This window comes from Neoarius graeffei, chromosome 2 (assembly GCF_027579695.1).
Source record: "Neoarius graeffei isolate fNeoGra1 chromosome 2, fNeoGra1.pri, whole genome shotgun sequence".
NCBI lineage: Eukaryota > Metazoa > Chordata > Actinopteri > Siluriformes > Ariidae > Neoarius > Neoarius graeffei.
Genome location: NC_083570.1, coordinates 28,014,085 through 28,040,452, shown reverse-complemented (window position 1 = coordinate 28,040,452; position 26,368 = coordinate 28,014,085). Strand labels below are relative to the sequence as shown.

Genomic DNA, 26,368 nt, shown 5'->3' with positions numbered 1-26,368 from the left:
GTCATTGCTAGAAATTAAATGTATATTGTAGTAAAACTTTTACATTCACATGTACTTAAACTCCTCATTGGGATGTTGTCATCCCCGAATACTGTAATGATTTATTAATTACACTCTTCAATGAAATGCAGAAGGTTCCTCTCATTTCATTTCTGGGAATTTTTCTTTCCAACTTTCTTTCTCTGGCTTACTTTTTAGGAACATAAATTTACATTCATATAGTATTTCTGTAAAGCTGCTTTGGATTATTGTTTATTCCTCAATGCATTATACAAATAAAGTTGAATGGAATTATATCATATAGACAAGCCATCAAGTCCATGGAGAAACGGGCTAACAGATAAATAAAAACAGAATGTGGTGTTTTGCAAATTATATTAATGGCATTTAGCAGATGCTCTGGATAAGAGCAACATACTGAGCAGCCTGAGAGTCAGGTTCCTTGCTCAAGGGCACTTCAGCCATTCCTGCTGGTCCAGGGAATCAAACCAGTGACCTTTTGGTCCCAAAGCTGCTTCTCTAACCATTAACCATATATATATATCCCTGCTGGAAAAACCCAATCCTCAGAGTTAGGGAACATTGTCAGAGCAGAAGGAACTAAGTGTTCTTCCAGGATAATTTTAGGTTCTCTCCTTTTGGAGGTAATAAACATACTCTTATTACTATTAACATGGCTTAATTCATGTGTCCTTCTCAAACAAAAAGCTGCTCCATTCCAGCCTTGCTGAAGCACCCTCAGATCATGACTGATCCTCCACCAAATTTCACAATGGGTTCGAGACACTGTGGCTTGTAGGCTTCTCCAGGCCTCCATCTAAATATAAGACGACCAGGTGATGGGAAAAGCTGAAAATTGGACCGAATTTTCAAGGAAGCAAGTGTTCTTTCAGGAAAACTTTCTACATGATAACCTTGTACATCAGAGAAGATGACCTTATTCCAGTCCTTTATGGTCCAATCCTTATGGTCTTTAGCATACCTCAGCCTGGCTCTTCTTTGCTTCTCATTGATGAAGGGCTTTTTTCTAACTTTGCATGACTTCAACCCCACTCGGAGGAGCCTGTTTCAACCATCCTTGCCATGCACTTAACCCCAGCTGCCATTTGCCATTCTTTTTGTAGGTCACTTGATGTCATCCTGTGGTTGTTGAGTGACATTCGAAGGAGTTGATGGTCATCCTGGTCAGTGGAGAATCATTTTCACCCTCTGCCAGTCTGTAACTTTGTTATCCCCAGTGCTTGACATTGTTCTTATGAACTGCCATTTTTAAAATTTTGAGCATGAAAGCAACCTGACGCCCACTGTATCCCTCTGCCAGTAAAGCCAGAATTGAACCCTTCTTTTTTCACTCAGAAGTTCTCTTTTTAACTCTTTTTAGCATGATGAATATATATTTTTGTATTCCAATTACAACCCCGATTCCAAAAAAGTTGGGACAAAGTACAAATTGTAAATAAAAACGGAATGCAATGATGTGGAAATTTCAAAATTCCATATTTTATTCAGAATAGAACATAGATGACATATCAAATGTTTAAACTGAGAAAATGTATCATTTAAAGAGAAAAATTAGGTGATTTTAAATTTCATGACAGCAACACATCTCAAAAAAGTTGGGACAAGGCCATGTTTACCACTGTGAGACATCCCCTTTTCTCTTTACAACAGTCTGTAAACGTCTGGGGACTGAGGAGACAAGTTGCTCAAGTTTAGGGATAGGAATGTTAACCCATTCTTGTCTAATGTAGGATTCAAGTTGCTCAACTGTCTTAGGTCTTTTTTGTCATGTCTTCCGTTTTATGATGCGCCAAATGTTTTCTATGAGTGAAAGATCTGGACTGCAGGCTGGCCAGTTCAGTACCCGGACCCTTCTTCTACACAGCCATGATGCTGTAATTGATGCAGTATTTGGTTTGGCATTGTCATGTTGGAAAATGCAAGGTCTTCCCTGAAAGAGACGTCATCTGGATGGGAGCATATGTTGCTCTAGAACCTGGATATACATTTCAGCATTGATGGTGTCTTTCCAGATGTGTAAGCTGCCCATGCCACACGCACTAATGCAACCCCATACCATCAGAGATGCAGGCTTCTGAACTGAGCGCTGATAACAACTTGGGTCGTCCTTCTCCTCTTTAGTCCGAATGACACGGCGTCCCTGATTTCCATAAAGAACTTCAAATTTTGATTCGTCTGACCACAGAACAGTTTTCCACTTTGCCACAGTCCATTTTAAATGAGCCTTGGCCCAAAGAAGATGTCTGCGCTTCTGGATCATGTTTAGATACGGCTTCTTCTTTGAACTATAGAGTTTTAGCTGGCAACGGTGGATGGCACGGTGAATTGTGTTCACAGATAATGTCCTCTGGAAATATTGCTGAGCCCATTTTGTGATTTCCAATACAGAAGCATGCCTGTATGTGATGCAGTGCCGTCTAAGGGCCCAAAGATCACGGGCACCCAGTATGGTTTTCCGGCCTTGACCCTTACGCACAGAGATTCTTCCAGATTCTCTGAATCTGTTGATGATATTATGCACTGTAGATGATGATATGTTCAAACTCTTTGCAATTTTACACTGTCAAACTCCTTTCTGATATTGCTCCACTATTTGTCAGCGCAGAATTAGGTGGATTGGTGATCCTCTTCCCAGCTTTACTTCTGAGAGCCGCTGCCACTCCAAGATGCTCTTTTTATACCCAATCATGTTAATGACCTATTACCAATTGACCTAATGAGTTGCAATTTGGTCCTCCAGCTGTTCCTTTTTTGTACCTTTAACTTTTCCAGCCTCTTATTGCTCCTGTCCCAACTTTTTTGAGATGTGTTGCTGTCATAAAATTTCAAATGAGCCAATATTTGGCATGAAATTTCAAAATGTCTCACTTTCGACATTTGATATGTTGTCTGTTCTATTGTGAATACAATATCAGTTTTTGAGATTTGTAAATTATTGCATTCCGTTTTTATTTACAATTTGTACTTTGTCCCAACTTTTTTGGAATCGGGGTTGTAAATTTAAGTTACTACTAGCACTGTTTTTGCCATCCAAACTGCTCCCACTGCAAGAGGATAGTGATGACCACAGCAGTGGTTTTCATACTTTTCCTCGTTAAATAAGATTTGGTTCAGGTGATCACCTAAACAGTAGCTCATTAAGTAAAATGAGGTGTGCTTGTATTGGAATTTCAGCATAGACACTGGAATTCTGGGCTTCCATACATAGAGACGTTGATTGGAGAGGTCTCTTAATTTTTTTTTTCCAGAGCGCTATACATGTATTTATTTTGAATTTAGAGCCAGCAACAGGTTACAAAAAAGGTAGGAAGGGGGCATGTTCACCACTGCATTACATGACCTCCACTTTTAACAAAACTCTGTAAATGTTTGGGAACTAAGGAAACCAATTGCTGTAGTTTTGAAAGTGAAATATTGTGCCATTCTTGCCTGATATAGGAATTCAGTGGCTGAGGTACATGCAGTTTCATTTCCAGCTGCTTAAAGATATTGCTGTATCACAGGTCACTTGCATTATACAAGGCAAGGAATTCTAACTATTCATTACCACTAGTGAGAAAATAAATAAATTAGGTACATTTGAGCATCTATCCCAGTAGTTATTGGCAATTGAATAGAAGTTACAAGTAACAGAAACATTATCAAACAACTGGAGAACACACTCAAGTTTATTATAGTTACAGCAACAATGGGAAAAGACAGTACCTGAGAGAAAAAGAACATCAGTCGCTTCTGAATACAGTTGATCTGTTTTAGTTTCCCCATGTATCTCAGGGGCATGGGGAAAGTGTAGATCTTAGGTCTGCGTCGGAAGATGTAGCATGAACAATTTGATGTCTTGCCAAACATACTCAGGGAAAGCTAAGTATACAGGAAGGTTTACATACACTCACAGAACATCCTGAAAGTTGTTTAAGCTAACTTTACAGTTCTTAATATGAAATGGTCATGGTGTACATATTGCATTGACTCAGCATTATTCAATTTATTGGTAGTATTCAAATTACAAATGTTTGTAGATACAATTAAAGTTCAGGATAGTATGTCATGTGTCCAAAGAAACAGGCAAGTTTCTGAAGCTATAGGAGGTGGCACCAGCTGATGAAGGACTTTATCCAAAATCTCCTCTTTATTTATGGAAAAAGTTGTGCACTACACTACAATTATCATAGTAATGGACTGTAACTATACCCTGGATTCTTCTCCAAGTACAAATATCATCCTTGAACTGCAATATTATTGTCAATGTCCTCATGGATCCTAACAGTGTGTCAACAGTGTGGACACTCCGTATCTTTTAATATACAGGGTGTTTCAAAAAATTTTACATAATTTCATAATCTAATAACTTTGCCAATTCTTGTTCAGTTGACCTCAAATTTTAACAGCATGTGTGGAAACAGGTCAAAATTTTATGTTTTTTGTTTTAACCTTTTTAGGTATAGAAATGCCATTCACTGGAAAAGAAAAGGCGTTTTGCGTGTTAGACTACGCTCAAACAGTAGAACAAGACTGTGCGGTGTGCATTCATGAGAGAATTCTCTAAAAATGCACCAACTGCAATGCAGATTTGGACATGGCACAAGTAGTTCACAGAGGAAGGCTGTCTGTGTCTCAGGTGGTACACATATTGAAAATTTGTGAAATCGTTCATGGAATCCACATTGAATTTCTCATTCAAATTTTGAGGAATAAATCTTCTATTGCTCAACATTAAGCCAACAGTTTCATTTGCCTAGACTATGTAGTTTCTGGGATATTTACATCTCAAATAATCTCACATTTTTTGAAACACCCTGTATATTCAGATCTCACAATTAATCTCAAAAATTAAAACTGAAGACACATTCGTAAATTTTGTTGGGTTTTTTTTCTTATACATTGTCTTTATCCATTTGTGATCCCTGGAATATAATTTTAAAAAATATGTATAATTTTACCAGGGATGAGAGTGGGTGCTGATGAAAAAAGCAGAAAATCTGTAATAAGGGGGGTCCGGGGGGACACCCCCTGGAATTTTTTTTCAAAATGAGACCTTACAAACCCTATTTCCTGCAATCTGAGCTGTAACTTTACTTGATGCCTATTTTAATACTTATTGAAATAAAAACACTATTATATAGAACAATATGTATCAAAATCAATGTGTATTGCATTAATTCAAAATAATATCTACATTTTATGGGGACTAGTTATTACTCGTCGTCAACATCACTTGTTTTTCTAAAAAATGTCCATTAAAATTCATAGTTATTTACAGTACCATTAATAATTCAAATTTTAATATATTCAATATATTGAATTAAATAAAAACATTCATGTGTTATGGAAACTGACCTTTTCCTAATGTCCACATTACTTGTATATGATTTCTTCACAATGTCTATTTAAACTTTAAAAAGTTATATAGTAATCAACACTGTCAGCTATAATTCAAAATTATCATATATTCAATGTATTGAATCAAACAAATGCATATTTTATGGGGACTGTCTTTATCTTGTTGTCCACATCACTTGTATGTTTTCTTCAAAAGGAAAATGTCTATTTACACTTTTTACAGTTAAAAGTTATTTACAGTTCCCAGTTATTTTTGAAATAAATTTTCATTTGATCATTTAGACTTCAGCTTCTTGGCCAAAGCCAAAAGCTTACCAGTCCTCTCTTTTTTTTCCTTTTTCTTTCATTAGCCAGCGCCTCCTGTGTTTTTACATGCTCTAACCTGGCTCTCTTCTGCTCTCTCTCACACTCCTCTCTTGCTTTGGTAAACTTGTTTTTATACCAGCATCAATTTCACGTACCTTCACTTCATCTCACTTGTCAATAGTATTTGGCATCTTGAGAAAAAAAACGCCGATTAGAGGAAAGTATTTTTGATATGCAGCTCACGAACATGTGTAAATTTTGATAAAAGAAAGCGGATGTGGGTGTCTTTGTAAAAACTGTTTTGATTGGCTATTATGGTCTCGACATCGATGTTTTGATCAATAACAATGTAGATAACATGAACTTTACACCACATTCAACGTGATTAAACGAGACTAAAGATGGCGACTTACAAATAATGTGTAAACATCGTTGGAGTTAATTAAGTTTGAACAACATGAAGGAACATACCCCAACCCCCCGAAATTAATAAACAAAAAAATTCTCAACGGATTTGGCATAATATAAAAAGCTCGTTTTTCACTCAGAAAAAGCGGAAATCCGCCGAAAAGCGGTAAACTCTCATCCCTGTTTTACAATCAAAAGCACAAGAGAAAAAGTCCAGAGTAAAGTCAGGGCTCTTTATTGTCAAATGTTTTTTCATCAACAGCATGTATTGTGCAGACAGGAATGAGTGAAAAGTATGTTAGTGCTTTAAATCTTATTGAAAGCTGCTACATCCACACTTTGGACCTGCAAAAGACAGAAATACACATTAGAATGTGTGTGTGTGTGTGTTTGTGTGTGTGTGTGTGTGTGTGTGTGTGTGTGTGAGAGAAACTGATTACTAAGCCCCTGAATATATACAGGGTTTTTTTTTTTAACTTGCATGAGAACTTCAAATATATATTACAAGGGGGAAGAGAGGGTAGAGGTGTTCAGAGGAGAGGGTGAGTGATTCAATTTGCAGTTATATCTGAAAACTAGCTATTCTGCTGATTTTTTTTTTTTCCAGTTTGTTTCATCTACATCAACTTTGCCCTTCATGTAGTTTTGTGGGAGTTAACAGATGCAAATCCGTTGGGCTGTGCATGTGGCAATTTAGGGGTTACTGGCATCCACCGACACGTGTGACTGTATCTGTTCGGTTAAAAAACACTACAGGTCTGTGAACTGGCCTTGAGTGATATACATCCATCGCATATACTTACATAGTCTTCAAACTTGGTGATCTCCTCCTCCAGTAGGTCTGTTCCCACCTTGTCATCCTCAACCACACAGTTGATTTGCAGCTTCTTAATACCGTAACCAACCGGAACCAGTTTAGAGGCACCCCAGAGCAACCCATCGACCTGGATCGATCTCACACACTCCTCCATCTTTGCCATGTCTGTTTCATCATCCCACTGCACACAATGTACACACAAACAGAAACATGGAATGAAATTGAATGAAGCGATGTACACATCATTTTGGTGAAATGTACACCTTCTGTGCTGGAGCACTAATGCGACCTTTAGCGTTGTTCCTGTTTAACCACACAGGGATTCGTCGTTAGGCTCTTTATTAGTTGAACTAGCCCAGTTAAGTGCTCATATTTTCAGTACTAAAAATAGATCTGCCCATCCCTGTTCCAGTATGTACCATTAGGACATGTATAAATAAACACCTAGACCAAACAAAACTCCAAAAACAGACTTATCACTTGATAACTAACGTACAGGTTTGACATCCAACAGGATGGAAGATTTGGCGATGAGTGCCGGTTTTTTGGCCTTTTTGGCAGCGTATTCCTGGAGCCGTTGCTCTTTGAGACGCTCTGCCTCTTCATCCACCTCATCATCGCTGCCAAACAGGTCTATATCGTCATCCTCGTCTTCTTCTGATGCAGGAGACGTTTTCTGCGGAGGAGGAGCAGTCTTCTGTGGAAAAAGCAGCACGGACGCATGAAAAACAATTCATTCCCATGGTACTTAATGTTCAAGAGTGTATTTACGTTTACTCACAGTAGAAGCAATCCCATTAACCACTACTGCTGGGGTTGCTGGTCTTTTTTCCAGGACTGACACTCGACTCTCCAGGTTAGAGAGAGCAGAACGCAACTCTTCCACCACTGAAAGAAAGGATAATGACTCAAAGAATCACTGAGGATTTGCTAAAAACAAATAAGCATGTTTTCCAATTGTACAGGGATCCTGAACTCCACATTTTAGACTTGGGACATTAAAAGTGACAAGTGTGTTAGAGTACAGAAAGCATGTGCAGTATTTCAATGCTAATTAATAGACCCCATAAATTAAAAAAACAAACAAACCCCTTTCAAAATCTTTCACATACTTTTTTGTAGACTGTGGTTCTCAAGTTCCAGTTTCTTCATGCGTGTGAGAAGTTCCCCGTGTTCAGCACTACTGCCTCCTGTTGTCTACAAAACACACACAAGGCTAGTGGTTATTTAGTGGCAAATAAAGAAAAGTGGAATCCTGCATCAAATGTGACGCACATGCAGATACAGCCCCATTTATCTCCGATATTAACATATGCCTCAAGTGATCAGGTCAAAAGTGGTCACCTGAGCCTACAACCATTTAGATCTGACCTTCTCATGAGTCTCATACACACCGACCACTTGTGATTGGGTGCCAAAATTTTGCGAAGCTTGTGCTCACCTAACCACATAATTTGCTTTATTCAATCATACAAAATGGAAAGATCTTAAATATCTATATGTGCGATTCAGCATGAAAAACTCAGAACAACAGTCATCAGGGGATTGAGAGCTCCAAGTCTGATGACGCCATGGCTATCCGTGTCCTAAAAAAAGGACATCAAGGCAATCAAGGGCGCAAAAACTGGCTGTGCTAACCGGGTGGGATGGATGGTATACACTGCGTCACCTGTCACAAGCCAATCATAGACAGCTGTGAGTATATTGTAATGTATGCGGAAGAGGGAGGACAGCACTTTCCTCAGAGTGTCTTACTCTGATCTGTGATGCAGCATGAACAGCTGTTAGGAAACATGCAGTTCCTATGCACGTGTTGGAGGAAGCAGAACTTAAAACACTAAGACACACAGGACCCAGATTACGCTCGTATTCATCAGTCGCGATCCGATCACTCGAGGCATGTCAATATACAAAACCCATTACAAACTATACACACATACACGGCACACATGTACCAAATACATCTGTTTTGAGAACATTGACTTCAAGACACATTGACGTCAAGACAGAATCATTTTTAACAACTTTATTGTAACAATAGTCTTTTCTAAAATGGTTTATTTGTCTTGAGTGGCTACTCAATTGAGCACTGGACATCACAAACAAACGCATGCAAAGGGCAGGAACAAAGGCTTTTTTTTTCCTTTCAAAAAAAGTCCACAACACAGCACGCAAAAACAAGGAATTTAGGTTGACTAATTTGGAGCAAGTGTGTTACGACAGGTCACCGTTACACACACGCTTACAGTGAGGCTGTGGGAAGGGGTTGGGGATTTATGGGCAGAGCCTGTAGCTGGCTGCAAAGTCGTCTTCAACTGAGGGAGAGAACATGTATAGAGATGAGGGCTGAGAAAGATAGCGACAGCAAGCGACAAAACACACACACACACACACACACACACACTCACATCTTAAATCACTTAACCTTAAACCACCCCCCATTCTCTCACTACCAACCAGATTTAAAAAAAAAAAAATCAGCAGGTTCTTTACACCGTATGTCTAAGTGTGAGAAACCATTCTGTAAGAATTTCCAAATGACTGTGGTTAAGCCAGGAACACTTCAAAAATCGTTCACAGCATGGCTTTTTTTTTTTTTAATAAAGGTGATCTAATCTTACACAAACAAATCATCCCACACTTGCAGGTGGAGGAGTCTGATATATTGGAAGGTCACACATTCTCCTTTAGTGAGTGGTAAAAATAAAGACACCTGGATGAATTAGCCCAATATTGGAGCAGACAGGAGCATTTATGAGCAATTAAGACTTAAAAGAAAGAAGGAGATAAAGGTTTTCTGGGCCCCACACACCATATTCTGACACGTTTTTACTGTAAATGATGATCATTAGACGAATCATTCAGCCACTCAGATGAATACTAGTTCAAAAGGATGCCTGCGATTTAAGGTGAACTCTGGGTCTCCAACTAATGAACCTTTTCATGCATAGTGTTTACACTTATGGGCAGGTTTTTTTTTGTTTTTTTTTTTTAAACATACCTACACAAACTATTGTGCAAAAGTATTGGCACCCCTTTTCATACAAACTGTGTTATAGATTTCTATTCTATGAATTCTACATTATGGAGTCAGTACAAAAACATTTTAGAGTCCAAACGATCGTTTTCCAGCACAAAATTAAATCTTACGGGGTGGTGGTGGTGGGGGAACAACTTTGCATCTGAGCAGCATAAGAGAGCACTTTTCAGATTAAAAAAGAAAACATAATGAAGGCTACTGGGTTTTACTGAAAAATTAAGAGGTGAGTGTGACCGCCAAAATATCAAAGAACTGTGGCTGGTTCTGCAAGATGCTCAGTAAAACCGACAGCTCATTTCCTTATAAAACTGCACTCATTGTACCGGAGACTACTATTTTCTTTTTAAACAAAGGGTCATCACACACCAAATACTGACTTTGTTTCTTTTATTATGGCTAACTACTTACTGTTTATAGTATTTTTTTATGTTAAAACATTTGTCATTATTTTTTAAGCCATTTTTGGCCTCCAGCATTTCTTTACATGTGCCCAAGACATTTGCACAGTACTGTGTAGCTTATATATTTATATATACAGTGGATATAGTGTACACACACCATTAAAATAAATTTTTCTGATGTAAAAAAATGAGACCACGATAAATAATTTCAAAACTATTCCTACCTTTAACGTGACCCATAACCTGTACAATTCAATTGAAAAACAAACAAATCTGTTAGGGGGGAAAAACATAAAAAATGTACAAGAAACTGGTTGCATAAGTGTGCACACCCTTAAACTAATACTTTGTTGAAGCACCTTTTGATTTAATGGCAGCATTCAGTCTTTTTGGGTCGGAGTCTATCAGCCTGCCACATCTAGACTTGGCAATATTTGCCCACTCTTCCTTGCAAAAGCATCCAAACCTGTCAGATTGCGAGGGCATCTCTTGTGCACAGCCTCTTCAGGTCACCCCACAGATTTTCAATTGGATTTAGGTCTGGGCTCTGGCTGGGCCGTTCCAAAACGTTTTTGGGGTCATTGTCATGCTGAAAGATTAAACTCCTTCATCTTCAGCGTTCTAGCAGACACTTCAAGGTTTTGGGCCAAAATTGACTGGTATTTAGAACTGTTCATAATTCCCTCCACCTTGATGAAAGCCCCTGTTCCAGCTGAAGAAAAACAACCCCAAAACATGATGCTGCCACCACCATGCTTCACCGTGGGTATGGTGTTCTTTTGGTGATGCGCAGTGTTTTTGCGCCAAACATACCTTTTGGAATTGTGGCCAAAAAGTTCAACCTTGGTTTCATCAGACCATAACACAACACATTTTCCCACATGCTGCCCAAATTGTTGCCCAAATGAGGATGGCTTCCCTTTTGAGTCTGGTTCCTCTCAAGGTTTCTTCCTCATGTCGTCTGAGGGAGTTTTTCCTTGCCACCGTCGCCACAGGCGTGCTCATTGGGGATAGATTAGGGACAAAATTAGCTCATGTTTTAAGTCGTTTAAATTCTGTAAAGCTGCTTTGCGACAATGTTTATTGTTAAAAGCGCTATACAAATAAACTTGACATGCTTTTGGGAGAGTTGATTTTTTTTTTTTGCAAAATTTAGCAGGGCCTGGATGTTTTTCTTTGACCCTACCTCATAGTCCAGACATATTGAGAATACGGGAGATTGCTGTCACATGTAGTACACAACCAGTACTTGCCAGAAATTCCTGCAGCACCTTCAGTGTTGCTGTAGGCCTCTTGGCAGCCTCCCTGACCAGTTTTCGTCTTGTCACCAATTTTGGAGGGACGTCCAGCTCTCACTAATGTCACTGTTGTCCCGTATTTTCTCCACTTCTTGATGACGGTCTTCACTGTGCTCCATGGTATATCTAATGCCATGGAAATGTTTTTGTACCCTTCTCCTGACTGATACCTTTCAACAATGAGATCCCTGTGATCATGGATTAAAGCAAAAAAAAAAATCATCTGACTGAAAAAAAAAAAAAAAAAAGCTCCATGTCGTTGGCCCCTACCACGTCAGCGATGCGTCAAATTTTAAATGCCGTGTTGTCCATTATCCCCTCGGCCCCTACTTATAGTACATTTACATAATTTTAACAATGACTAAAGCTAAGACAAGACTTTACCATTGTCATTACTGGCTATAAATGATGAAACATCAAGTTTTCAGCGCAAAGTGCAAATTTATTTCAACAATAGTCTACTTTAGTAATGCACAACAGTGGTTAAGAGAAAAGTGCAAGTGCAATCGAACTTGAACCATGCTTTCAAAAGAGTGGAACAGAAAGAAAAATAAGAAAATCTGTTGACATAAAACCAGGAAACAAGAAAAGTAAAGTGAAAGTTCACTTTTTCTGCTTCTTCGCAGTGAAGCCAAAGGCATCTAGTTTTTTGCCATTGCTTCCATAGACTTTTTTTTATGGCAAACTACATAAAAGCACACACCTGCCATTTTCATCTTTTTGCACCATGAACTAAATGGCTTGCCGATGCTTGTCGATGTCTGACACATCTGTGCCTGCATTTAAAAGAAGCGCGTCCATGCTGGCAAAACCGAAAGTAATTTGACGCGCTCTAGTGATGGAAATCGAAGGGCCTATATCCGGTGGCCTTATACGCAGTACTCGAGTTGGGGGGGGGGGGGGGGGAGGCATCCCCCTTCTGAAATAAAAATCTCAAATCATCCCCCTTATAAAACGGCCATCCCCCCATCACATCCCTTGTGCCATTTTACCAATTAATGTGGAAATTGGCCTACTATTATTTTAACAAATATTACTACCATTTCAACATTAGAGGCTTTGCGCAGTGATAGCCTACATGTAGCCGGATAAAAAAGACGCATATTTATTTATTCGATTGCACCTCTCATTCACACCTATACGGAGGTTTCAGTCACTGAAAACAGCTACTTTCGCAAACTCTGGGCAGAGTGGAGATTTCTGAAAACTCCATCTTCAGACACGCGTGTAAATCGGGAAAACGAAGCAACAGTGGGCGAGAGGGCACACGTGAATATAATGAGTCAGAGGTGTGAATCTTTCACCGAATGCCAATTGTCCCGGTTCTTCATGAAATCGCACGCGCAAATTCATCAGGTTAACTTTCAACTAACTGTTCTTGTGCACTTGCGACACCGGAGCCACTTTCCTGAATTTTGAGCTTCGGAGTATTCGCTTCTTTATCTATTTAATCAATGAATTTATTTGTCACATATATTAAATTACTAATGTAAACCATTAGTAGCCTATTTAAGCAATAGCTGTTTTCTCCACTGTTTTCTGACCTTTTGTGCTTAATGAATGAGACACTTCATTACACTCCACTGACCGACTTCCAATTCCGGACTTTTTTGAAAATGTAAAATATAGGCCTACGAGATGTTTTTTGGGACTTAATTCGCGTTGCTCCTTCACTATTAATTTTTGAGACTGACGAGGTACTAAATACTGTGGAATTATTTTCTCCTTACTATGAAGTTTGGCATCTTAAACAAGTGTAGGGAAATCTTGCAGCCCGACTCTGCAGCCTCCAATGTTTAAGCGAACTGCTGAAACCATAATGTTTAAAGATTAAATCGTAGGCTAATCAAACCAAAGAAAAACACAGACTTTCAAGAACGTTGTCTGCCGAAGCCTGTTTAACCTACAAAACGCTTAATAGCATAGGTCTTGCTGCAGCTTCAACTTTTTCACCTGATCACCTTTCAATAGGCAAATATCATTATTACTACTACTACAAAAGGCCTAGTATTAGTAGTAGACAAGTAACCTAGTTGCCTAGTAGTAGGACAGCCAAATAGTTTCATCAGTGGCCTACGCCGAGCCTCCCCGGGACTAGACAGTAGCGTAGGCTGTATTTATTTATGCCTATCTAGCACAACAACTTATTCCTTTACATATACTCAAACATATCACAAGAAAGGGTTCAACAACAGGCAATCACAGCAGCTTGGTGAAGTTCTAAATCACATCGGTGTCAGACTTATGGGCCTACCCCCCCCCTTTTTTTTCCCTCGGCTCTGCATCACTCTCATTATTGACCTTTAGCGCTCCCAGTTGACGGAAATCCGTCGTAGCGACGGAAAACTTTAATCCATGTGTGATGCTTTGTAAGCTCTCTGTGAACCTTGGCTTTTGCTGGAGGATGCAACTAAGTAAATGTCTGAACTTTATTTGGGTTAATCAGTCATTTTAACTGATGGCAGGTGTGAACCCAAAAAGACTGAATGCTGTAATTAAATCAAAAGGTGCTTCAACAAAGTATTAGTTTAAGGGTGTGCACACTTATGCAACCAGCTTATTGTTTATTTTTCAATTGAATTGTACAGGTTATAAGTCACATTAAAGGTGGGAAAAGTTTAAGTTATTTATCATGATCTCATTTTTTTACATCAGAAAAACCTATCATTTTAACGGGGTGTGGACAGTTTATATCCACTGTATATTAAATTAAAAAAAAAAAAGTAATCTCCAAATTACTTGAGAGCATTATTTTAACCTAAAACTTCATCCTGATTTCTGCTGCATTCTAGATTGTTATTAATGCAAAGGGCCTCCAGTATATCTTTCCTAATGTTCTACATAAATATTAAAAAATACAAAATCCGACCAAAAAAATATTTTTGTATCAAACATAGATTACTAAAAACAATTTTTTTTAAATTCTTGTGCATGTCTAGATTTTAATTTATTTATTAATTTTTATATTTTGTTTGAAATTGTCTGACTAGCTCTATGCACAGTCACCAATACAGATTCACCTTCTTTGGTATGAACGTTTCAAAATTTTAATTAAACCATACAGTACAAACAGTTCATGAGCTACTCACTCCAGCAAGAGACTTCTGGATGTTCTCCCGTGCTCTAGCAATGTCTTGAAGAATACTATTAGCACCCGAATCCTACATGTTTAGATAAAGAGAACAGAGGCACTAATGTAGGTTAATTTTGTGCACAAACATCTATACAGACTGCATATACACAAATACAGTATGCGCTTTTGCATCAACTGTAAAATGCACATGCGTACCTGGGGAGGTAGTGTGGGGCCATTCATCCTCTCGTAGAACTTTCGTTCAGCCTCATCATAACGAGGCTTGTCAAACCATATCCTCTCTTGAGCCAAGCACTCCAATGCACTCATTCTGGAGACACAGAAATCAAATCACAGGCATTACTTCAGCACAAAAGGCAAACGACGAGCCCATACAAGATCAATTTTTGCGTAAATACTCGATGTATGCAAATGAATATAGGTAACAAAGGTGTGACAAAGAGGCTTAAGAAAACAGAAATAAGACCGAACACATGGAGAGCAAATGGTATAAAAGTAAAACAAGTCTAACTCAATGCCAACGTAACTGACGGGGATGCCTCCGCCACCAACAAGTCTAGTCCTTATTACTAATGTCCATGGCAGACCTACTACATTTAAATATATACTTTAAACAGGAAGGGAGTTATTGAAGGAAAATTATCAGATTTATTTGACCTTGCCGTGATTCTGACCCTGTTTGGCTCGATTCCAAAATCTAAAATCAGTTAATCAGTTCCATAAACCCTACAACCACCCACTTGTTCTTGAGATGTCATGCTAATGAGAATCTCGGATGGACGCACAGACACATGGATGGATGGACCGACGGTAAAGATCATAGGTAGCGATGAAAATGTGTCTTGAGTCCCAAAGCATGAAGGTATCAGCTTTGTATAACAAACAAGAAGGAAGCTACTGTCTCCACTGAGTAGCAGAGGCATAAAAATGACAAATAAAGATCAAATTATTATTCATACTATGAAGAAAAGTATAATAACCAACAGAATCACAAAGAAACTGATGAAGTCTAAAATGATTTCACGCATTTACTTGTTATTGTCAAGTTGTGTGTGTATGATTATATATCTACTCGTACACGAGACATCTTTCCCCATTTTTATAATCAATTTGGTCACCTGCCAATTCCCACCCCAACTAGCTCTTCCCCATCATTCAACAGCTAAAAATCAATGAGGGTGAAGGCAAACATGTGCTTCCTCTGAGACCTATGAAGCCAACTAAACGGTCACAGGGCAGCATAACACACTCTGAGGAAAGCGCTATCCGCCCTCTTCCGCATACACAAACTCTCAGCCATCTGCAATTGGCTAGTGTTGCTGTGATTGAGAGGGGAGAGAGAAAATGCCATCCACCCCACCCAGAGAGCATGACCAATATTGTTCCCTTGGCTTCAGTCCACGGATAGCTGTGGCATCGTCAGGATTCAAACTCACTGGGGGCGTCGTGGCTCAGGTGGATGGGGCGCCATGCTGTGGATCCGGGGACCCGGGTTCGGCTCTGGCCCAAGGTCATTTCCCAGTCCCTCCCCATCTCTCTCTCCCGCTCATTTCCTGTCTCTACACTGTCCTATCCAATAATAAAGGTGAAAAAAGCCCAAAAAAAATCTTAAAAAAAAAAAGGATTCAAACTCACAATCTCCCAACGATAAAACAAATGCTTTGTTACACCACTTGGGAGCATAAAGATATGCAATTTGAATGCGTCTATATAGTCAATGTCATACTTCAGTGATAGGCTACAGCTGGTTTTGGTCATAACGGCTTCATAGAAACGAGTTTCCGCTTCTGTATAACGACTGCGGTCGAGCCACACCCTCTCACTGTCTGCATGCAGGAAGTGACATGATGCACCGCTTCCTTTCTTGACTCCTTTATCATCACCATCAGGTTTCTTCTCCTTTGTCTTCTCGGGTTTGGCTTTGTGAGTGATAGTGACGCATGGATGCCCGAGGCATGCTTGCTCTCCAGTGGGTGTGGAATGAGGCAGGTACAGGCTCTGGTAGAAAGCTGATTCTGCCCGGTCATAGAGAGGCTTCTGAAACCACACCCCCTGGAGATATGCAGGAACAAAAGGCAGGCCGTTAATTGGCGCTGATGCGGGAGTGGGAGGAGTTGGGGTTTGTGATAGGTAGCCTTCATCACATAAAGGGCCATCAGACAAGAATCGAAGGGAACGAGGTGTGGTCACTGAATCAGGCCGTTTAGGAGACTGGTCAAAGATAGCCTTGGTTAAAGAATCTTCTTGGTTACGCTGGGAATTTGAAGTGCTTGCAGCAGATGTGGTTCCATTTTGGCGGTCCTGAAGCCTCATATAATAGTGGCTTTCTGCTCTCTCGTATGCCTTGCAGTCAAACCATACAGCAGCACGTTCTGAACACAAGCCCTGTACAACTGTGCTGGACATACAGCCTCCGACTTCTGAATGGTCAGTGGTTTTGGCCTCCACATTGGAATCGATCACAATTCTCTGAGGCATTATGCTGCGTCTGCTACAGACCAAAAGCAGGAAGAAGAGAGAAGAAAAGTAGAGTCACAAGGAGTAAAGTGTTAGTAATTCAATGAAGAATTATTAAAAGAGAATAAGAAAATCAGAAGCACACATGCACGACTGCATGCAAAGACATCTAGATGTAAACTGTGCATATCTCTGGTGTATTGATAGGAGAGAGGATTTAAAATAGCATTAAAAGTGCAGAAATAAAAGATATCAAAGGCTGTTCAGAATAACACCATGCTTCCTAGTCCAGCAGTGAATTTGTACTGCAGAGGTTTTATAGACAAGAACCACGATGCCTCTATGTATTCATTTCAAATCAAATGACCTACAAAACCATAAACTGAAATACATCAGTGCAATCTCTTTCACATAAAATATTCCATTTTATCCAAATAAATATTTCAATATTTATCCCAAAACTATTGAGAGCTCAGAGTTTGCGTTCAAAACCTAGCAAAAATGTTAAAATGTGTACCGTACTTCCTGATAGTACTCAACTATAACTGGGAATTGACAAAAGATTTACACTTATGTACTAGTGTTGGTAATATTCAGATTGTTCATGCATTCAATATTGTTTTGCTGGACAGATACAAACCTGATCCTATCTTACCTTTAGTAAAGACTAAACACAATAACCAAGCAAAATGGCACTAACGTGTGCTCAGGTTGTCCTTCACCCAGTCAGCAGCAGGAAATAGAACAGAAAGCCAGGATCAGGCTTGATTTTATATGATTAGGACTTTGGCAGGCAAATTCAGCCTGGACCACACTTCTTTCTTGAGGCACACTATATAGTCAAAAGTATGTGGACATGTGAGGTTCTTCAGAATCAGAATTATTGCCAAGTATGTTCTCACATACAAGGAATTTGCTTTGGTGATTGGTGCTTGAACAGTTAAAACAGAAGAATTTAGCAAAAGACAAAAGTAGCTGTATACAGAAAATAAAAAAACAGAATCTGAAATATATAAATTTGAAAAGTGGACATATTTAAGGGGTGTGTGCACGAGTTGCTGAATTCAGAGCTGTACAGTATGTCCCAGAATGTGCAAAAATGGGTCACATGATGAAGATGGAGAAGTGTCATGACATGAATGTGTGAGAGGTGTGTAATGAGCTAATTGAACAACCAAGTTGTACACCATGTACCGGAATGTACAATAAAAGTTCACAGAATGGAGATGCATGACACGACCATGAAATGTGCAAAATAGCAGTTCAGAGACAAAGTGCATTAATGTCACAGATTGAAAGTGTGAGGTTAGAGTCAGTGGGAGTCTCTGACCTTATTGACGAGGCCAACTGCAGTGGGGAAAAAGCTGGCCTTATGGCGTGAGGTTTTTGTTCTAATGGACTGCAACCTCCTACCAGAGGGGAGGGACTCAAAAAGTTTGTGTCTGGGGTGAAAGTGGTCAGCCACAATCCTTCCTGCTCTCTTCAGGGTCCGGGACTCATACAGGTCCTGAAGAGATGGAAGGTTGCAGGCAGCCATCCTCTCAGCAGAGCAAATGATGCACTGCAGTCTGCCCTTGTCCCTAGCAGTGGCAGCAGCGTACCAGATGGTGATGGAGAAGGTGAGGATGGACTCAATGAGGGTGGTGTAAAAGTGCACCATCGCTGTCTTTGACAGATCAAACTTCAACTGCTGCACGAACATCATCCTCTGCTGTGCTTTCTTGGTGAGAGAGCAGGTGTTCGTCTCCCACTTGAGGTCCTGAGTGATTGTAGTGCCCAGGAAGCGAAAATACTCCACAGAGGTTACTGGGCAGTCAAAACAGGGTGATGGGGAGGGTGTGGCAGAGTGCCTCCTGAAGTCTACAATCATCTCCACTGTCTTTAGAGCATTAAGCTCCAAGTTGTTTTGCCTGCACCAGGACACCAGATGGTCAATCTCCCACCTGTAGGCAGATTCATCCTCATCAGAGAGAAGTCCAGTGAGGGTGGTGACATCTGCAAACTTCAGGACCTTGACAGACTGATGACTGGAGGTGCAGCTGTTGGTCCACAGGGAGAAGAGTAGAGAGGACACAGCATTGAGGGGATCTGGTGCTCATGGTTCGGGAGTCAGAGACATATTTCCCCAGCTTCACGTGCTACTTCCTGGCAGACAGGAAGTCAGTAATCCACCTGCAGGTAGAGTCAGGAACACTCAGCTGGGAGTGCTTGTCCTGCAGAAGAGTTGGGATGATGGGGTTGAAGTCGGAACTGAAATCCACAAACAGGATCCTAGCAGAGGTTCCTGGGGAGTCCAGATGCTGGACGATGAAATGAAGAGTCATGTTGGCAGCATTGTTTGCAGATCTAGTGGGTCTGTAGGCAAACTGCATGGGGTCCAGGAGTGGGTCAGTGATTGCTTTAAGGATTTCATAACCAAAGAAGTCAGGGCAATGGGTCTGTAGTCATGTAATCCTGTGATTCTTGGCTTTTTGGGGACAGGGATAATGGTGGAGACCTTGAAGCAGGCTGGCACATGGCATGTCTCCAGTGCACGTCTTCCCCAAACTGTTGCCACGTCAGACACACACAATTGTATAGACTGTCTCTGTATGCTGTAGTGTTACAATTTCCCTTCACTGGAACTCAGAGGCCCAAACCTGTTCAAGCATGACAATACACCTGTGCACAAAGTGAGCTCCACGAAGACAGGGTTTGCTGGGATTGGCATGGAAGAACTTATGAGCCCAACGAACACCAAATAAATCTGAAATGGGAGGTCCAACAAGCACATATTGGTGTGGTCAGGTGTCCACATACTTTTGGCCATGTGATGTAACTATGCGTAAAGCTTACATTTAATCAATACTTATTCGAACCAATACACCATCTTAGGTGGGGGTGAAATGAACTTTCCCTGGCTTCACATGAAGACTCACCTCAAGCACTTAAATGAACACTCATTAAAAAAAGGACTATAAAACACTTCTAGATAAGGGTATACCCTAAATATCCCTTCATAAAATGAACCAAACTTAATCACGATGTACCAAAGGTCCCAAAAGGTAAAAAGAACAGTGGAAAATCCAAAGGCATTTTTTTATGACACATCTATGGCTTTCAGCGTTTTACCAAATGCGCATGCGCATTTAGTGAACGAGCCAAACCCCAGTCCGCATGCGCACGACTACGACCTGCTCTCCCTCTCCATGCTCGATTCTGTTAGCTAACACGGCTAACTATACTAGCTAGGCACATCACCCTTCAAAATCTATTATGTGACTCGAAAATGAGCCAATAGTTAAAAGAGAGAGAAAATCATGTTTGTGCCATAAGATGCTTTATCCTGCTTATCTTTATATGATCGTGACGATTCATTTCGACACTGTGGCTCCTTAAAAGACACTGATTAATAACATTTATAATAATCATCACAAAAATTTTATAAATCTATATACCGTAACATATGCTGGTAGTGAATTATACCTCGTAATAGAAAAATATACATACTCACTTTGTGGTAAATGAATTAAATATTTGGTCAGAACCTGCAGCGAAAAACCGACAAGGCAGCTCTGAGGTGCTGAGGAGAGATTGGCCGTGTGGGCGAGTCCATTCTTCCCGACGGGTAATGACTATTGCAGGGTTACAGCTCGAAAATGTGACTTTTTACAGCCAGACTGATGATACTTAAACGTGTATAAATCAGCTTAAATCCACACGTTCCTAGTATTCATAAAAATCCAACTCGTAAAGACTATCTTTTGAATAATATGCAACCTCATAAATGGTATAGTCCAGCGAGTTGCTGGAATCTCGCGAGAACTCGTAATGAGAGTGAAATGGTATGTTCGAGTTCAACAACCCGTCGCTGTGATATGTAGGGAAGGGAGCAAAATGCCAGCTGTCATTTCAGACAGTTTCTTTCACCTTAGTGTGAAAGTACGAGTCATTGCAGACTGATTCCTCTTCAGTGATCTCTTTATTTTCCAATATCATCTATTTGCGGCGCGACATGGGCAAAAGTATACGGACACCTGTCCACGTTCCTCAAACTGTTGCCACAAAGCTGGAAGCACACTAGAATGTAGTATTAGGCTCCCTCCACGACAGTGTCCCTGTGCACATTAGAACATCAGAGAACATTGAGTGGAAAAACAGTGTCCTGCACAGAGCCCTGACCTCAACCCCACTGTGAACACCTTTGGGATGAACTGTAATGATGACTGCGCCCCAACGTCAGTCCCCAATCTCACTAATGCTCTTGAGCTTTAACCCCCACAGTCATGCTACTAAATCTAGTGGAAAGCCTTCCCAGAAGAGTGGAGCTTATTATAGGAGCAAAATCTGGAATAGGATGTCCAAAAACTCAACATACAGGGAGTGCAGAATTATTAGGCAAATGAGTATGTTGACCACATTACCCTCTCTATGCATGTTGGCCTACTCCAAGCTGCATAGGCTTGAAAGCCTCCTACCAATTAAGCATACCAGGTGATGTGCATCTCTGTAATGAAAAGGGGTGTGGTCTAATGACATCAACACCCTATATCAGGTGTGCAAAATTATTAGGCAACTTCCTTTCCTTTGGCAAAATGGGTCAGAAGAGGGATTTGACGGACTCAGAAAAGTCAAAAATAGTGACATATATTGCAAAGGGATGGAGCACTCTTAAAATTGCCCAGCTTTTGAAGCGTGACCATTGAACAATCAAGCGCTTCATTCAAAATAGTCAACAGGGTCGCAAGAAGCGCGTTGAAAAAAAAAGGCGCAAACTAACTGCCCGTGAACTGAGGAAAGTCAAGCGTGAAGCTGCCAAGATGCCACTCGCCACCAGTTTTGCCATATTTCAGAGCTGCAACATCACTGGAGTGTCAAAAAGCACAAGGTGTGCAATACTCAGGGACACGGCCAAGGTAACAAAGGCTGAAAAACGACCACCACTGAACAAGACACACAAGATGAAACGTCAAGACTGGGCCAAGAAGTATCACAAGACTGATTTTTCTAAGGTCTTATGGACAGATGAAATGAGAGTGAGTCTTGATGGGCCAGATGGATGGGCTCGTGGCTGGATCAGCAAAGGGCAGAGAGCTCCAGTCCGACTCAGACGCCAGCAAGGTGGAGGTGGGGTACTGGTATAGGCTGGTATCATCAAAGATGAGCTTGTGGGACCTTTTCGGGTTGAGGATGGCATCAAGCTCAACTCCCAGTCCTATTGTCAGTTTTTGGAAGACACCTTCAAGCAGTGGTACAGGAAGAAGTCAGCATCCTTCAAGAAAAACATGATTTTCATGCAGGACAATGTTCCATCACACGCATCCAAGTACTCCACAGCATGGCTGGCCAGAAAGGGTCTAAAGGAAGAAAGATTAATGACGTGGCCTCCTTGTTCACCTAATCTGAACCCCATAGAAAACCTGTGGTCCCTCATCAAATGTGAGATCTACAAGGAGGGGAAACAGTACACATCTCTGAACAGTGTCTGGGAGGCTGTGGTTGCTGCTGCACGCAATGTTGATCGCAAACAGATCAAAACACTGACTGAATCCATGGATGGCAGGCTTTTGAGTGTCCTTGTAAAGAAAGGTGGCTATATTAGTCACTGATTTTTTTTTTTTTTGAATGCCAGCAATGTATATTAGTGAATGTTGAGTTGTTATATTGGTTTCCCTGGTGAAAATAAATGAGTGAAATGGGTATATGTTTGTTTTTTTGTTAAGTTGCCTAATAATTATGCACAGTTATAGTCACCTGCACACACAGATATCCTCCTAAGATAGCTAAAACTAAGAAAGCCCTACTCCAACTTCCAAAAATACTCAGCTTTGATATTTGAGTATTTTGGGTTCATCAAGAACATAGTTGTTTTTCAATAATAAAACTAATCCTCAAAAATACAACTTGCCTAATAATTCTGCACTCCCTGTAATTGGGCGGCCATCTAGGTTGATGCAAAATATTAATCCATATACATAGGAACTGGCATAACGTGGTTGTGTATGACCTGAGTAGGATCACCATCATCCATAAAATATATGCTAAGCAACACTGGTTTATTGTCTAGAAAGCTACAAAAAAAAAAAAAAGAATACATCCTGTGAGCACAGCAGCATTCTGAATTCTTTTTTTTTTTGTCAGATAGATTTTTTTATTGGAGACTTATTTGACAAGAGTTACAATAAACAAGATCACATTATTGTTCTCCAGGTTTTTACAATGAAATACAAGAACAAGTAAATCATATAAAATAAAAGCATATTAAACACATCTAATCCACTGTGCCTACCCACCCATCCTACCCACCCAAATAAAAATAAAATATAAGAGAACGTCTGCCTGCACATCAAAAGGAAAAAAGAGGGGTCAGGGAGAGTGAAGAATCATTCCAGACTCGTGGTTTTCTGTTAAGGCCTGACTATTCACTTCAAGGTAGCTCATAAAGGGGGCCCAAATCCTATCAAAGTGGTGCCTTTTGTCTCTTAAGGAAAATCTTATTTCTTCAAGGTGTAAGGTGTTAGTGAACTCATTGAGCCAAGCCTGTAGGGAAGGGACCTGTTTTTAATTCCAAAAGGTCAGGATGAGCTTTTTTGCTGTCAGCAGTCCATATGACAGAAGTTGCTGTTCATATTTTGACAGTTTGAATGACTGGTTTGACAGCCCAAACAAAATAAGAAGGACATCTGGCTCAAGGTCCTTTTGTGTGACCTCAGTAAAGACTTTAAAAATGCCTTGCCAGTATCCTTGTAGGTTGGGACAGAGAACAAAGCTATGAGCTAATGACCCATCTCCAGCATTACATTTGTCACAGATTGGAGAGACATTAGGAAATATCTTGTGCAATTTAGTCTTCAAATAGTGGAGTCTGTGTACCACTTTAAATTGGATGAGACAGTGTCTGGCATGTGCGGAACAGAGGTGAATTTCTTCTAGGCTATTTTTCCAAAATCCATCAGGAATTTCTAACCCTAGTTCCTCCTCCCAAGCTGCTTTAAGTGCACTTGTTGAAGGTAAGTGGAGATTCTGTAGTGTGCCATACAGCGATGAGATGGAATAGCTGTTAAAACAGTTTCTAAGACACTTATCCAAACAGGAGGGGCTGGCTGTTGCAAAATCCTTTAAGTGTGACTGTACATAGTTCCTTATTTGCAAAAATCTAAAGAAATTATTCTTATGGAGACCATATTTCTCCTGAATTTCTGTGAAGGTCGCAAATTTCTCATTTAGGTAAAGATCCCCAATGGAATGTATGCCCGCCTCCTTCCAATGCTTGAAGCCGCTGTCCAGCATTGAAGGTGAAAAGGAAGGGTTATTTGCTATGGGGAGTAAAAAAGATAGTGAGTTTGCACCACAGGATGTTTTGATTTGTTTCCAGATCCAGATCATATTGTGGATAATAAAGTTGCCCCTATAGACAGTTTTTTTTAAGGTCAGTTGGAGAGAGTATTACAGCTGTTGGGTCATAAGGGGTACATTGTTCCCTTTCTAATTCCATCCATGCCCAGTATCCACTGTAGTTGTTCAGCAACAGTGCTATAGTTCTGAGGTTGGAGGCCCAATAGTAGAGTTGGAAGGCTGGAAGTGCCAACCCTCCTTCACATTTTGGTTTGCAAAGGTGAGCTTTTTGAATCCTGTGATTTTTGTAGTGCCAGATAAAGGGCATGATAAGTCCAGTTGTTTAAAAAATGTTTTGGGGAGAAAGACAGGGAGATTCTGGAATAGGTACATATAACAGCTGTGGAAGGAAAATCATCTTAATACTATTTACCCTTCCAATTAGAGAGATGGGGAGAGACCTCCAGAATTGAATATTTGATTTAAGTTTCTCCAACAAAGGACTATAGTTAGCTGCAAACAGAGTTTGGCAGTTTGGTTACAACAATGCCAAGGTAGGTGAATTTGTCTTTAGATATTTTGAATGGAAGATGTGAAAGTTGAGCGGAGTCTATAAGTCTAACTGGCATAAGTTCACTTTCCCCCCAATTTATTCTATAGCCTGAAAAGCTACTGAAGTCTTCAATTATGTGTAAAATAACTGGGATACTTGAGAGTGGTTTCGTTGCATAAATGAGGACATCATCTGCAAATAAAGATATTTTGTGAGGGGCATTTTTAGAATTAAAACCATGAATGTTTCTTTCTGACCTAATTGTATCAGCAAAAGGTTCTATCACTAGGGCAAAAAGTAAGGGGGGTAATGGGCGGCCTTGTCTAGTACCTCTTTGGAGGTTAAAGGGGCATGACAGGGTTTTGTTTGTGAGTATTTGTGCTTTTGGGTTTCTATATAAAGTTCTGATCTAGGCAATAAATGTTTCACCCATAGCAAATTTCTGTAAAACAGCAAATAAATATGGCCACTCAACCTGGTCAAATGCCTTTTCCGCATCCAGGGAGATGATAACCAAGTCTTTGTTGCTAGTATGAGAGGAATAAAGAATATTGAAGAGATGGCGCAGGTTACAGAATGAACTCCATCCTGGAACAAATCCAGTCTGGTCTGGTGCTATTAACTTTCCCAGAAGTGTATTTAGTCTATTGGCTAGAGTCTTTGCCAAGATCTTTGGGATCCTTGCCTTTCTTAGGAATGACTGTGATCACTGCCTCATTGAGAGATGGAGGGAGAAGTCCATCCTCAAGAGCCTGGGTGAACATCTTAAGCATGAAGGGTGATAATTCATTAAAGCTTTTGTATATTTCACTGGGTATCCCGTCAGGGCCAGGTGTTTTCCCTGTTTTTAATGATTTAATAGTTTTGTTTACTTCTTCAAGTGTTATGTCTGCCCCAAGAAAATCACGATCCTCTTGGGTCAGTGTTGGCAAGTTACACTTGTCTAGAAATGTCTCAATGGGGACTGGGTCTTGATTAGATTTGCTAGAGTAAAGTGCTTCATAAAATTGCTTGAAGCAGTTGTTGATATCTTTAGGTAAAGCCAAGGGCACTCCAGAATCAGATTTAATCTTATGGATTGACCGGTCATTCTCTAATTTTCGTAGTTGTCTAGCTAACAACTTGTGAGGCTTATCGCCAAATTCAAAATACTTCTGTTTTACATACATTAGCGTTGTTGAAAGCCTTTGTGAGATAATCTGGTTGTACTTGAATCTGAGTTTAATTATTCTCTTATGCAGATCGGGAGAGGGTGATTCAGCATTTTCACAATCAAGCTGGTGGAGTTCCTGTTCTAAGTTCAGTAAAGCTATTCTGTT

The 26,368-nt window shown here is 40.1% G+C and overlaps 2 protein-coding genes across 2 annotated transcripts; both read right to left on the bottom strand.

Moving 5' to 3' along the window:
• Positions 1–6,294: 6,294 nt before the first annotated feature.
• On the bottom strand, positions 6,295–20,781 carry LOC132881513 (elongation factor 1-delta-like). Its single transcript, XM_060914046.1, has 8 exons — positions 20,676–20,781; positions 14,921–15,035; positions 14,721–14,792; positions 8,005–8,089; positions 7,674–7,780; positions 7,389–7,589; positions 6,879–7,073; positions 6,295–6,420 (listed from the first exon to the last, which is right to left on the bottom strand). Exons 2-8 carry the CDS (start codon positions 15,032–15,034, stop codon positions 6,382–6,384), a joined length of 813 nt encoding a protein of 270 aa, XP_060770029.1. The 5' UTR covers position 15,035; positions 20,676–20,781; the 3' UTR covers positions 6,295–6,381.
• LOC132869308 (uncharacterized) lies at positions 15,888–17,980 on the bottom strand. Its single transcript, XM_060902654.1, has 3 exons — positions 17,838–17,980; positions 16,452–17,216; positions 15,888–15,945 (listed from the first exon to the last, which is right to left on the bottom strand). Exons 2-3 carry the CDS (start codon positions 17,201–17,203, stop codon positions 15,888–15,890), a joined length of 810 nt encoding a protein of 269 aa, XP_060758637.1. The 5' UTR covers positions 17,204–17,216; positions 17,838–17,980.
• Positions 20,782–26,368: the final 5,587 nt, after the last annotated feature.